Here is a 15,882-nt window from a genome sequence, read left to right on the forward strand (position 1 = left end):
TCAAGTTTACTTAGTTGATGAGCAGTATAGTCTCAAAGTAATTCAATGCCTAGGAACGTGTTCTATTACAGGTCAAAATATACAAAAAATTATGTAGCTGATGGAATGAAGAATTTTATTAAATTTAAAATAAGAATACAAAAACTATCATGGTAATATGCATTAATGTCACTTCTAAGACTTGATATAGTATTGAATTGATGGTGGAGGAATCATATTTCCTTTGCCCGTGATAAAATGATAATCAGCATGGTATAAAGTAACTGAAACTTATTTATAAATATAATAGTAAATACTTCACATATTTTAAATATTTTTATTTTGGAAGAAGTAAATGAAGGCAATCTTTAAAAAGATATAAAATCCAAATTTAGAATGGAAAAAATATTTTTAATAAATTCACATTTATATCTATATCTACAGTAATTTATAATAGATTTTTTTGTAAAAAGTAATATTTCCAGTTTTATAGTAATATGAAATGTTGGATATATTTCTTCAAAATAAGTTCAGATTTAATAATAGCCATTTCTGTTTGTTTTATGAATAAATAATAAATATATATAGCTACTGCAAATGCTGGCGGTTAAAATTTACAAAACTTTACCTGATTTTCTGATGTAAAATATTTATGAAATTTTAAAAAGTTGTTTCCCTCACTTAATTAAAAAAATATATATTTAAATAATTATATTCCACAAAATATAACAATTAATTGAAACTTTATAAAAAATTATCTTAAGACTATCTGGGTGCTATTTGAAATTTCTTTGATTAGAATAATTGTATTTCTGTATTATTATTATTATTATTATTTACCTGAATATTTATTATTGTAGTGGTTTAACAAATACATTCCATGAATTTTGTTGTTTTATTATTTTTTCTTATGAATTTTGTATTATTTGTGGTACCTACCCTCTGCATTAATATACTTGCCTTAAAGATAACCTTTGGTATATTTTATTTAATTTTTGAGTAATTTTAAGGAATTGGTCACTGTAAACGTAAAAAATGAATTCACAGAATGCTAACTTTGTTTTGATGATTCAGATTCATATTTAAATTCTTTATTATTATTTTTTTTTTGCCATGACATTTGTTGTATGAAGTAAATGTGATGAATGGTTCTCAGAAAATGTTCATACTTCAAAACATATAGATGTTTTACATAGGTAAACAAACATTTTTATGAATTTAAAGCATATTATTACCATAATCTATATATTTTTAATCTCCATCAAAATATGTTTAATTCAAAACGTATTAAATATATGCATATTTGCTTACAAAAAATCTATATCTAGTGGATCAAATGAATCTAACCTTCCTGTGTTTTAATATTTTTAAAGTAAACTTTAAATTTACAATATGTGTTATATAGGATATAAAGTTAAAATCTCTAACTTTTTAATAGTTGAAGATGAAAAATTTTAAACCTAGCATCACTTATTAAATCATAAAAATAATATTTTACCAATATTTATTTAGTTTCCCTGAGTTTTTAGGTTCAAAAATTTTAAATGTGAAAGTGGGGCGTGTCACAAATTTTTTAAAGCTATTTAAAGACAAAAAATGGTGTGACTGGTCCTTGATATTGATAAATTGAACTGTTAAAATTTGAATTTTTTAACACTGTTTACTGTAGTTTAAGAAAAGTGAGAAGAGAAGCAGTAAGTTATTGGCAAATTATTTGAGATTTCCATCATTGTTTGGATTGTAATGAAAATCAGTTGATAATAACCAATGACTAAAAATCAACTGATGTATACTGGTGAAACTGATATCAGTTGTTAACATTAAAAATACCTTTAAATTAAAACATAGTTATTTAATAGTTTTAAAACCATGTTTTTAAATTTATTTAATGAAAAACTAATGATATAATTTTTCTTTATGTAAATTTAATAAAACAATAATTAGTTAGTAGATTGTTAATAAATGGTTTAGTTTAATTTCATTGTTGTACGTTAGGATCAAGCAATGTTGTTTGTTGTCCTTGTTTTCATTTAGTTGTTCTTATAGTATAATGTACATTATTATATACACAAAACATTGTTTTTAGCACAAAAGAAGATGAATCACTCTGATGAAGACAGTAGTAATGATCTTGTATGTTCTAGCTCTTAAAAATTATTGATGTGCTGTCTGTATGTTCAATGAAACATATTCAGACTAACTGACAAGTTGCTTACTTCTCAGACTTAGTTAAGAAATTTACAGGCAATTCTACTTTTAAAGAAGCTCCTCAAAGTGGCAAAATCTTAGCAATGATAGAAGTGAACCAAATTTATGTTCTTGAAAATGTTACAATAGAACTACATTTCTCAAACTGCAACTGAAACTGGTATATTTGTCTGGTCAGTATACAAAATACTTGTACAACAAATATAAGTCTCACTCTTAATAAAATATAAGTATACTCTTAATGTAATTCTTAAAATACTTAAAAAATACATTTCTTCAATAACTCAATGAACATGATCCAGATTGAAGGTTACAATTTTTTGAAACTATGGTGAATGTAATAGGTCAGAATTCTGATGGTTATCTGTGATATATATGTTTAAATGATGAATGCTGATTTTCTTTTCTTGATTCAGTTAACAATCTTAACAGTTTGTACTGTTCAAATACTAACTGTAACTGATTTCTTGAATATCTCATTTGACTTTCATTTTGACTAAATGTTTGGATTGGAATTTATTGGGATTGTATAATTTGACAATTGTATCAATGGGTCACTAAATGGACCCAAATTTGGAGCAGTTATGGGATGAAATTGTTCCATCAATTATGGATGTTAATCAAGCCAAATTGTTGAAAACTACCCAATTTTTCAATAAAATGGGTATTACCATGTTATTACCTCCATGTGAGAGAGTTTTAAATTCTCAAGTTGAAGGAAGATTGATAGACAAGGTAATATTAAATAGTTGGCTCATTCACCAAACTTATTTTGTTTAGATATTTTTCTTTGGGAGTGCATGAAGTTCAAAAACCCATACATTTTGAAAAAATGAGGCAGAGAATTGAAAGTGTATGTTATACAAAACAATCACAGATGCTGCGTAATGATAACAGCAATATGAATTTTTCTACTTTTCAATTACATCTCTGCTACTGTAAAAAAATTTTGGATCCATAGTTTGAACATTTACTCTAGTGGTTTTTAAGTAATTTTTATTATCAAATGATTACTGAAACATCTCAAAAAACCTCGATACTTTGCCAATATTTTACTTGCTTTCCTTTAACTGTAGTGTTATTTCAACATTTTTTTGACCATTGAAGGATTTTTAACAATCAGTTCATCAACCTCTCGTTAATACCACTTTTTGTCTTTAATTGGTTTTAAAAAATGAGCCACATGCCTATTTTACATTTAACATTTTTGAGCCCTTATCTTTCAGCCACAAAATTGGGAGATTGAATATTGGGTAAAGACATAGCTATTATAAGTGCTATAAAAATAAAAATTTTTTGTCTTCACCATTAAAAATAAAGAGGTTAAAGGAACTTTACATAAGAATTATCATTTATTTTAATTTTATTTAAACAAAAACACTGATAATGCTATTGTAAAATAAAACAGATCTCTGCTAAAGAAATCACACGAATAATAAATAAATTTAAAGTTAAAAAATTATATTCCAGGGCTACTTCAAAGTAGTTTGTTTAATTATAAAAAAGTTAACATGAAAAGAATTAGTGTAAAATTTTTTAATAAAAAACCTTTGCCTGCTTCTTTACATACGATACCATTATTTAGACAGACATTGGTCATACTGATCCTTGAACTTCAAAATACTCTCATCATATTCCTTTGTTACCTGTCCAATTATGTTTTTATTACATATATAATGTCCAATATGCTCAAATCCTGTTGTAGTCTAAATTCTGCTGGATGATTTTTACTAGAACTACTCTAAAGAGTTTTGGAAGAATCTTTTCCATAATTAAGATGGCTTGGTTTCTTTTTTCTTTATTTCATCACAATATACTTCGTCAATGATGATCACAAAGAGGTTACCCAAAATGCTTTTTGTCATGTATGGCTTTCTACTAATCAAAATATTTCATTTTCCTTTCATACATTTATTTCATTTATCACATTACTACCAGAACCAGTCACCTTCATGTGTTAGCCAGTCAAATTTTTAAAATGCAAAAAACATGTCACTGCCTGAATTCCTGTCAGCCGTAATGTTTGATCTTCATTTTAAAAGTTTAGAACTCGCACGTAAATGACTAGAGAGAGATCTGGTAAATTATAAACTATAGCAAACAATGCCAGCCAACCTAGATTCCTCATACTTTTATAAAAAGATGTCAAAACAGTTTTTTATTTTTAAAATAAGTAAAAAAAAAAAAAATGTTCAGTTGAAGAGGAAATGAACATTATTTGCCATTCAGAAGTGGTAGATACTAGTTACAAACAAATCTATGAATAAATGATAAAAATGTATCGCCTAGTACAATGTGGAAAAATAAGGATATTTAACAAAAAAGTGGAAGAAAAGCAAATGTTACAGCATTAAAAATAATGTTGGTATCAGAATGTTTTATATTAGTATGTTTATTAGCATGGTTTTAACAAAAACTTTCCATTAATGGTCCAATTTTATTGTTCAAAGCAAGTAGTAAAAGTTGAAAAACAACTGTCCTATTAGAAGATAGACTTCTAAAAACTTAATGCATAAAATACTAATAAAAAATTAAACCATTTAAAAGATATAATTAGGTAGGATTAAAATAATAAGCACCAGGAGACATCTGTCCTTTGCAGCATTTTGGGGCACCAAAATGATATAAAATAGTTATGAATGATTTTCAGGATGAAATGTTTTCCCCTCTTAAATGCATTTCCAATTTCATTCTGAAATGTAATGTTTGTCTATTTGTGGTTTAATGTATGGGACAATTTCAAATTATACTAGTTTGAATATTTATAACAAACAATAATTAAGTTCCAACATGAATCATGCTGGAAGATGCTAAACTAAATCAAATTATTACAATTTATTACTGGCAATTAAATTATTACTGGAAATTTTGTAAAACTTTAGAAGCTTGTTACAGAGTTCGACCCAGTCATGAAGGGCCACCTTTTATATGTTCAGCAAAATCCGGGATTAAATGTTCCTTTCACCAGAAACACAAATTCAGTTCATCCAGTTTTTATCATCTACCGTTACATTCTACTCCTGATGGCTGTTCCCCAAGAACAAATATCAGAGACCATAAGATTTGTAGATATAAACTTTGAGGAAAAAACTGTAGTTATTAAGGAAGGAGTCTTTCTTAGGATTCATTCAAGCCTGTAAAAAACATGTAGAAGGTATTGCAGACATGAAATTGCAACGACTGGAGAAGGATAAATTACATTCTAAAGACTCGATGACAATGCATCTGTAATATCTGACTATAAACCAGGAGTTCACCAAAGATTTACTGCACTTAACTAAGAAGCTACATTTGTTAACTGTGATAACCACACATTTAATTTAGTTGGGGTTTATGTTGTTAATCATGTGCTAGCAGGTGTGACATTTTTCAGTACTGTGCAAGCTACATATGTTTATTTTTCACAGTCAACTCTTCGATGGAAGAGATCAATAACTGCTCTTGGTATATCAGTGAAGTCAGTCAGAAACTTGGAGTGCCAGTGTAGAAGCTGTTAAACTGATACATAATCAACTAGAACTATTGGAAAATATTGCAGATGATCAGGATGAAAATTCAGATACAAGAAGTGAAGGAATTCAGTTGTTACATAAGATTTTATCATTTGAGTTTTTGGTTCTTCTTTGTTTCTGGAATACTGTACTTGCTAAGATTGACCAGGTTCAGAAAAGGCTTCAGGACTACATCATGAATTTCAATAATGCTGCAGAGAAACAACAGAGAGGATGTATGTAGGACTCGCAGCAGGAAATGAAATGTTATGACTGATGAAAAGTATGATTGACAAAATACTCGCAGAAACAGGAGACAAATTGATTAGCGTGAAGAAACTGGACTGTAGTTTTGGTTTCTTTTAGACACAAAGGAACTGACGTGCACAACCAATGAAAATAGTTTGAAACAGAGATGCATTTTTACAGAAAGCTTTTGTAATACAGTCTAGGATGGCTTGGAAATGTTCAGTAAAATAATAGGCTGCCTAAGCTATTCAAAACAAGGGCTGATGTGTTAAACTTTCGAATCAGAAGACCTGCTTCACTTCATTGTGTAGCATGGGGATGATGTATTTCCAAATCTGAGAGTTGGTCTTCAGATCTTACTGACTATTGCAACATCCAATGCCAATTGTGAAAGGCTTTTTAAAACTTTTCTTGTCCTGTCTGAGATCAACCATGGGACAGGAAAGATTATCAGCTTTGGCTTTGCTGAGTGAGGAGTAGGAGGTTACCAACAGAATAAATTTTGAGGAACTAATCAATAAATTTGCAGCAGCAAAGGCAATTAGAATTTCTCTCTGAATTTAGATAACTACATCTAAAGCAGTATATCAAACTATTTCTTTACTTTATGTTAACTTTTAAGGTTATTATTTTGAAAGTAATGTTTTAAGTTTTCGCAATGTGATGTTTGACTAATATTTTAATATGAAATAATTCTGCATTAATCTTTTATCTAATTCTTGAATCTGTCCTTCTCTGTTATTTAATTATATCTGTTATTATAAGTACCATTGTTGCCTTAATCATTTTACTTTTTTCATTCTCTTCATACCCAAAATATATGCCACGAAATAGACCCATCCCCTTATGGTAAACACCTTGTCACAAGGGGATGTGAAAACTGACTTTGTCCCAGAGTGCTGAAAACCCTAGATTAGCTTCTACTGTGTATAAAGATTATACAATCTGTACAAATGAATTTTTATTTCGCCTTGGAGTAAGGTTTCCCAGTTACAATTTTGAGAAGCATACAATCTTTTACTTTCGTGATTAATTAATCATTATTTGTATATGTTAAAGAATTGAAAGTGGATTATGTAAAATACTAAAAAAATCTATTCTAATAATTCACTCTGTGAATAAAATGTGTAGCATAGGTCTGCACATGTTAATTATTTATAAAGACTTTAATATATTTTTGGTAATTTAATATACTTAGGAGGATAAAGTACATATGTATTTTATTGATTAAAAACGTGTAATTAACTATATTAAACAATATTATGAAAATGCACACTTGCATAATATTTTCTTTGTTGTTGTTCTGACATATGAAAGTGTCAGAAGATATTTTTGATCTTCAGTATGTTAGTCTAAAGTTTCATTTACTCCGAATTGCTTGTTATCAGAAATTTGAGGAATAATGTATAGGTACAAGTAAAGTTTCCCTGCTTCCTTCAAGTTTGTTATAAATGATACTGGTTATAATAAGCAATATCATTTATACAGCAGAATTTGTGTGTTCGGCCATAATAAATTACAAAATTTTCAAAAAAGCAATTTTGACAAATTAACAAATCATAAATAAATATGTATTAATATAATTATAGAATTTAATAACTTAAGATATGGGATCCTGAAAATCTACTCTTGGAATTAATATGGTATGTTTAACTTATCTATTTACTGTGTTTTGGTGTTTTATATTTCATTTAATATTATATTTTATTAGCACAGTGGTCAATATGTTAATGAATTATCAAAAAAAAAAAAAAATATATATATATATATATATATATATATATACACATATAAAATTATACTTTTTAAAATTCATATATTTCCTCTGTACTGTTAATTATATTTTTAATTCTATAACATAAACCACCAAGTACAGAATATTGAGATATGACATAATTTAATTTTGTCATGAAAGTAATTTCATGGCATCCTGCAACCTCAGTCATGATTAAAATATTTAATTAAATAGTTTAATATTTTAATAAAAAAGTAAAATATGTCTTATCTCAATATTCTGTACTAAGTGGTTTATATTATTAGAATTTAATATATATATATACAAATACATACTATGTCTGGAAACGACAAAATACTTTGAGGAGTGTAATGTAAGCACTTCAAAATTAATTTTTTAAATCATTTAATGAATAGAATTTATTTTTAAAATATATTCAAAATTTTTGTCTTATATTTTTTTCATGTATCCCTGCATATGCTGTGCATATATTTTAATAAGTAAGATAAAATGTTGAAAAAGTGTTATGCTTTCACTGATAACTGGACTTAGAGCCAACTGAACTAGAAGCCAGCTAATCATTACACTATCTTCGTCTTGAATATACATTAAATTACTTACATAACTCTTAATAGTGTTACAGCTACAGTTCTTGTCGTACCTGATACTCATGTAAAATTAACAATAAATTCAATGGTGAAATCCAATGTTGTATTCATGTTTGAGAAGCTAAATCTGTTTATGTTTTAAAAATGAACAGTTTTCTCTGGAATATAAATTCTAATTCTTTAAACAACAATTAGGTGAGGACAGGATTGTTGAGTAAATTTTGATAGGATTACATGATTTTATTTATTTTTTGCTGTAAATGGATATTTATGAATTTTTGTTTAAAATTAACTGCAAGTATAAATCCATCAGGACAGGATGGTTGCATTATTCTTACTAATGAAGTGTTGATGAAGAAAATAATATTAACAATTAACATCGTTGTACAAAGTATTTGAATTAAATCTGAGGTAGCATAGTAATAATAAAATTTTGCTTATAAAATAATCTTATAATTCATTATGGTTACAAAAATTTTTGAAATAAATTCTACAGTATGTCTGAGATGTCTCTATACTCCTGAATTCAATTAAGATTGCTACTGTTTAGAAAACTGCCTGGTATTAGAGTCCTGAGAAGTAATCTCATTATGATGGTTGGTATTCTTGTTGTCAAGTCACACAGGACACTTACTTACTCTCTTGTTATAATTGCAAAGCTAAGACTGATGTGAGCGGATACAGTTACAGTGTTGAGGAGTGGTAAGTGGCATGTGTTTGGGTAATAAACAACAACGCATGAGGGCAAACAATGCCACGAATAATAAATTCATTTTGTGAACACTAACAAGGACCTGCCTTGTAGATATAGAATGTTTGATCAGGAGAAATGTGCATTTGATTCTGGCAGTCTTAAACACAGGCTGAGAATGAACTACAGAAGTCAGGAGTGCACACATTTGTCACCTTTGCAGATTCGATTTAGCAGCCTTCAATTAAATCTATTTTTAAACAAACAGAACTTAATTTACCTGATGATAATACATGACCATATTAGAAAAAATTTCAATATGAAACCTTTTTTAAACTTTCACTTTTGATAAACCTTTGTGAATGAATTATTGTATGGAATATTAAGCAGCATGTTGCAGCCTGTCGTGCTTTATTTGGACAATCTTCAGATGCAATGTTCTGCACAAGAGTGTTGCTTCTGATGAATGTGGGATTTATCGTAGTTCATTAGCCAGGAATGAGGTTTCTGGACTAAGAAGAATACTCATTTTATAGGAATCCACCACGTTATGATATGGGCCAGGATGACATTGTGATACTTGTTTGGATCATATTATTTTTTAAGAGTAGATGAACAGTGATTTTTATTTGTTAATATTGGGAAGATGGTTAATATCTCAAATTCAAGAGACGGTTTGGTACATGCCTAAATATAGCAAGACAGGGCTCCAGCTGTTTGCTTTTTGAGTGTGGGATTTCCTAAATGAAAAATTTTAGGTTAGTGCAGGTTGGCTTTGGTTTAAAACTATCAACAGCCCTACTGCAATGACCACTATGAAGCCATAATTATTATGGAGATCTAGGAGGACATGAAGATTCATATCTCTGTACATTCAGCACAATTGTCCAATGGATAAATAATTTATAAGTACAAATTTATATAAATGTTCAAAATATGTACAAAGTCCACATGTACATTTGTCTAAGGTATGGGAACTTCTTGAACATTCAATATAATAATTAAAAGAAGTGCTCAAATTTTACCCCATTTTGATATCATCAAAATGATATGGGTAGTTAGGCAATGAGCTGGTTAGTTATATTTTTCAATGGCTCATATAAACACTATAAAAATGTGATTAAAGGGGAAGTTTCCATGATTAATAAAAAATTATTCAGACCTGATAAGATCTGGAGCTCTAGCAAATCATTCCATTGTCTCCTTTTTCTGATCCACTTCTGAGGAAACAGCTCATTCAAAAATCTTCACAACTAAAATGAGGAGCTATTCCATATGTTGAAATCGTACATAATAGAAATAATTTCCAGAATTTCTTATAGCAGACAAAATATCATATTTTAGCATTTCCATGTTACTTGTAGATGTTAAATTTCATGCTGTTAGAAAAGTGGGATACAAGGCATTTAACCATTTGGCCCAAAAATTTATTTTTTATGCATGCTACCAAAATAAGTGATTTTTTCAATCCAGAGTGACCTGTCATATTCCTATCATATTTCAACATCCAGGTCAAGCAGTCGCTAATTATACTTATTCAGCATTATAAAGGAGATTTATTTTATTCCTTACATGTGCTGGAATGCTGATTTTAGAAAGATTATTTCTGCTGAAGAGCTCAAGTGGTTTTCTTCAAAACTTTCAAGAGCACTAGCCTCAACAGTACTTATGGGGGTGTCATCTTTGAAATAGAAGAGGAAAAAGATGATCCAGCCAGCAGGTTAAAGAAGGTTGATTTGGAACTTTACTGTAAAGGGAATCAATACTTACAGATTTTACTCAGTGGAGTGTCAGTTATAAGCTACAGAGCATGAGTCATCTATTGCAGTTATTAACAGTTGTGTACTGTTAAATATTAAAAAAATTTGCAAGTTTCTAATTATAGAATAGTCAATCATCGTTGAATTCAGCACTCTCACCATTATAAAATAGCAAGGTGTTGCTATTTGATAATTTACAGTTGATTTTTATTATATATTTGTTTTACAAAGTTGAAATAGCTGTTATCAAACATTTATTTGGTAAGATTCCAAAAATAAGTACATCACTTCTTTCTAAATGTAATTTTAAAACACCTGTTGTTTCAAGAGCAATAAATTTAAATACATTATGGAAATAAATGTATTATGCTGACTAAGTTATTATATTTATTTTTGTGTGTGTCTCTTTGCTTGGTACCCAACTTCCAACTACTACACAATTTTTTTCTAAACTTACCATCATCAAAACATGTAGGATTGTTACATAAAAAGTTCAACGAAATCAACGTTGCCTTTACTCAATTTCTAGGCCTCTAAAGGCGATTTTTTTATTCTTTTAGAAAAGATTACATTTTATGGGTAATAAACTTTACCTGTTACTTGCACAACTTGGTAATAATCTGAAAAGGTACTTTTGCTGTGGACATAGTAAATAAAAAAAACTTTGATTACATCTTGGTTTGTGATAAGGTTACGAACCCTAAATGTATGTAATGCTTACCTTTATTGATGAATAATTTTCCTTAGAGAAGAAAGTAATTCCTCCAAGGAAAAGTATCGATGGCGATCTGTTTATATTTTTACGGGTATCATGCAGTGTCCGAAATTAAAGGTAAACACGTGTAGTTCGTGAAAAATGAGCCAAAACCGAATTAATAATATTATTTATTTTCTAAAAATAATGTGGGAAAAGATTTAATGGAAAAAATGAGATTACGGGTGCTGTTTAAATAAATGTATTTGTTTAGGTAAGCGTTCGGATAAATTTTCAAGTAGATATTTATATTGACTTTTTCTATTTACGTTTTTTACTTTTCTTGTTACTGGTAGAAAACATTTTGAAATTATTATTAATTTATTCCTATTAAAGCCCATTTTATGTACTATCTCATAACGATCGGGGTTTTCTTTTGCTTGTGTTTCCGCACTGATACTGGCAATGCAAAGTTAAACAGCGATTCGAAATCCAGAAGGCAGACAATTTCCTACGTAAAGTACATGTATGTGATTCCCGCGCTTGGCACGAGAAGGTTATGAGTAGTTTGAAGTGTTGTCTTGTAGTCCGTTGTGTTATAAACACGTGAGAATGTTAATTGTGCTGTGTGAGTATATTGCTAATGAAACCAGTTAATTGAATAATTATGATTTAGTTTTAATATGATATAATGATGTGAATTGAATTCAAAGGATTTTTGACTAGGAATTGTAACAAATTTTGATACCACAAAGGTTGAAAAGTCTTATTTTTTGTGACTGGGTAATCAGGGTTTAAACCAAATTTCAAGTCTAATGTAGCGTGGTTTTACCTCTTTTCTTTCCATTAGAGGTGAATTCACGTTTTTGTTTAGCAGAATCCTGAGTTACAGCTTCCAAATTTGTTGTTTTTGTTTTTAAGTTATAGATTGTTTGACGCTATTTTGCATTCCCTTATGCTATGTTTTCCCTTTAACCTTTGCATAATTAGTTTTTGAAAATTTATTAACTGACTGAAACTAGCAAATGATTACAGCAACTACAGAGTGACCACAAAGTTCCTTTCCATGATATAACGGGTTTTCTGAAATTCATCTCAGGGCAATATTCTTTTGAAGGAAGTTCTAATGGCAAACATGCTTGAAAATTATTATCCTCTTCTGTTTTGATTGATTGATATGGAATTAAGTGTCATTTACAAGATGGAGATCTAATTCATTATGCTCAGTTGGTAAGGGATTTTTAAATGTTTATTTTTAGATTGTTGATTACCCCTAAATTTAGTGGCTGCCTAGAAGTTCAGGCTTAACAGCCTGTGAAAACCTTTAGGGTATAATCAAACAAAAAAATCTCTATGAGAATGTTGATGAGCAAAAAACTGTTAAAAACTGCTTTTATTACTTTGATTTTCAGCATTTAAGAGAATGTCTAAATGCAGTTGGCAATTAATAAAATTGTATGCGGACAACAGAGATGTATATAACTTGCAGTGAGTTTTATTTGTAAAAATATTAACTTTTAACAGACTTCATGCTTTAAAATTACTTAACCAACAGCATATGTCTGAGGGACACTGTTATGTAATTTAGGTATAATTAACACACAAAGTGACACAAATAAAATTTAATGACAAAATAATCTTAAATACAGTATTTGCAACATGTTGTTAATTGAAATTAATATTAATTAAACTTAAGGTTGTTGTATACAATTTAATTTTATATAATACTAAAAGAAACATTAGTTTTGTCTAAAAGGTAAATAGGAAATCTTCTGCCCTCAAACTGAAACACATTCCACAGTGTTCAGCCCGACCACGGTGAGATGCCACTGATGCAGATGCCCCGGTAAAATTACATCAAAATTTGCCCGTGGCAAATTACATCGGTAATTTGTCACGAGAGATAGTAATGAGTTCTGCCTTCCGAAGAAGACAGCTGACACCTAATGCTACCACGTTGCCCTCAGGAACTAAGCAAAAGCCTAACTCGCGGAGAAGAAGACCCCGCGCCTACCACAATCAGTCTAAACAATACTACGCTCCTAGTGCATAGATGCATCAAGAATGCCATGACAGCATATCTATCAGCAGATTCGGTCACCGCAAACGGATCGTAAGAATTTAAGCGATTGGAGCACAGCCAAAAACAATAAACCTAGTCCCAGAGGCCCTAAAGTTTGGTCCGTCGGGAGCTGAGTATAACCTCTAATCTCTCACTACAGCTCCGGTTAGCAGGGCCTCTTGGAATACACCCAGGTCGATCGCAACCAGCATCACCCATCACCCTTAAGTGTGCACTCCAATTCGACAAATCGCCATGCTAAAGTTTTGATCGTGCTCGGGGAGCGACTTCCCGGCACAACCCCCATTGAAACTAGACAAAATCTAAACAAGCCCGCTACGGATCGTAAGAATTTAAGCGATCGGAGTACAGCCGCAAGAAACAATAAACTAAGTCCCAGAGGTCCTAAAGTTTGGTCCGTCGGGAGCTGATTATAACCTCTAATCTCTCACTACAGCTCCGGTTAGGAGGGCCTCCCGGAAAACACCCTGGTCGATCGCAACCAATTTCACCCATCACCCCCATTAGGTGTGCACTCCGATCAGACAAATCGCCATGCTAAAGTTAGTAAATCGTGCACGGGGAGCGAACCCTCCGAGCACAACCTCCATTGAAACTAATCTAACCGAGGCCGGTGCCTAAGCGCCTACTTCTGGCCAGTTAAACTGCCTGGGCGGTACCCTAGCCACCCGAGAGTCCTACGGGACAAGGCCCCGCAAATGCCAACACAGGTACGAGAAGCCACAGGCTAGTCAGTAATTGTACAGCAGCGTAAGCTGCTCCACGAAATGCAGCTAGCATTTCATCTATACACATTAATGGCCCTGGAGAGTAAAGAAGCTGGGCATTTTCAATAAACTCGTAGAATATTGCTGACAGCTGTTGTAGGATCGTCTTTTTTTTATCACCATCATCAGGATTGTCAAACTGCAATGCTACCAATAGAAATAAAAATCTATTCCTGGACATAGTACAGCAAAATATATTGCATCCTGTGCCATCAGTTGAAAAATAACTGTCAACTGATTCATTGCTTGACTTAAATATTGCAGTATAAATCAAAAGCCTAGTTAGTTCAATAATGTTCGAATCAGATAAATAAGATTGAGGTTTTCGATAGTTTGCTCTGAGCAAAGAAATTTTCTTGTTCGTCCACTTTAATATCTCTTCCAATATATCATTAGTAAATAAAAGACTCCTTACTTCATCAACAGATAGATTAGGTCACAATGCTTTGCTTTTGGTTTTAGTCGAGGGAGTTGAACTATTATATATTATGGCTTCTTGTTCTAACATTAGCTGAAGGATTTTTTTTTCTCCGTTTAAATTGCTCATTTTTCTCCGTATTTTTTTCCATAAAAGTACACTGGATCTTGACGCTTTGGCTGAGCAAGAGGCTCATCCACATTTTGTTTGTTAATATCAACTGCTTCAACAGATTCTTGGCCAATACTCTCATTTTCATTTGCCTCCTGCTCTGAGTTTGATAGTCTGGATCCTTATTACTATCATAAGGATCAAATTCTGAACCAGGTCTTTCTAATACATCACACACCAAACTTTGAAGATCATTTTCAAAATTCTGAGTACTTGCAAGGCTACTAATTTCCCATATGAAGGCTAGGAATATCAAAATCATTAGACTCTATGTTTTATTTTAAAATATGTTTAAGACAGTATTTACACAATTAATATCAGTATAAATTCAATAAAAGTCATAGTATAAAAGTTACAAAATAAAGTCACTCAAGGAACACAATACATCTCTGAGATGGAAGTACAGCTATTCAATTAACACAATACGTCTCCTAGATGGAACGAAGATAACAAATATACCTGGAAAGGACAATGACTGTCAGAAACACACTTGCACTGGACTAGGGTTGTCACCTGACTGAAAAGTAGAGGAGAGTAAAGGGAAAAGTAGAGGGGTGTTGTGTAATCCCAGAGCAAATGTAAACTACATAGGTTTTTAATTTCATATCTGTCTCCCAGACCTTCAGGACCATTGTTAGGTATTGCTTCAGAGGATGAAATCCCTGACTGGGATTTGAATCTGGGACCTCTGGATGAAAGGCCGAGATGCTACCACTTGTGCCACGGAAGCCGGCAGACATATGTTGTCTGTTAAGGGTTAAATAAACGTATGACAACAATTTGTGTTTATTTCTTTTTAAGGAAAGGGACTTTTGTGACCACTCTAAAAAACAACCAAATTTATTTTTCAAAGATATTTAAATACATAAGAAAATATTAAATAAAAACAACTTTAATGGATTTTAGTGAAACACAGCTCACTTAAAAGGGAACTTTGTTGACAACTACAAAATTAATATGTATGAAAATCAGATATTATTATTGTACAAATTAAAAGTTAACAAAAATATGTAAAAAAAAAAAAAATA

General features: G+C 30.6%; 1 protein-coding gene across 1 annotated transcript in view; it reads left to right on the forward strand.

Moving 5' to 3' along the window:
- The first annotated feature begins 2,748 nt into the window (after positions 1-2,748).
- The window catches only part of LOC142317881 (DNA helicase MCM9-like), a 51,249-nt gene continuing 38,115 nt past the window's right edge, over positions 2,749-15,882 (forward strand). The window contains exons 1-3 of the mRNA XM_075354426.1: positions 2,749-2,922; positions 5,595-5,631; positions 5,726-5,914. Coding sequence (XP_075210541.1) covers positions 2,749-2,922; positions 5,595-5,631; positions 5,726-5,914 — 400 coding nt within the window. The remainder of the gene's footprint in view (positions 2,923-5,594; positions 5,632-5,725; positions 5,915-15,882) is intronic.

Source organism: Lycorma delicatula, chromosome 1, assembly GCF_047948215.1.
Source record: "Lycorma delicatula isolate Av1 chromosome 1, ASM4794821v1, whole genome shotgun sequence".
NCBI lineage: Eukaryota > Metazoa > Arthropoda > Insecta > Hemiptera > Fulgoridae > Lycorma > Lycorma delicatula.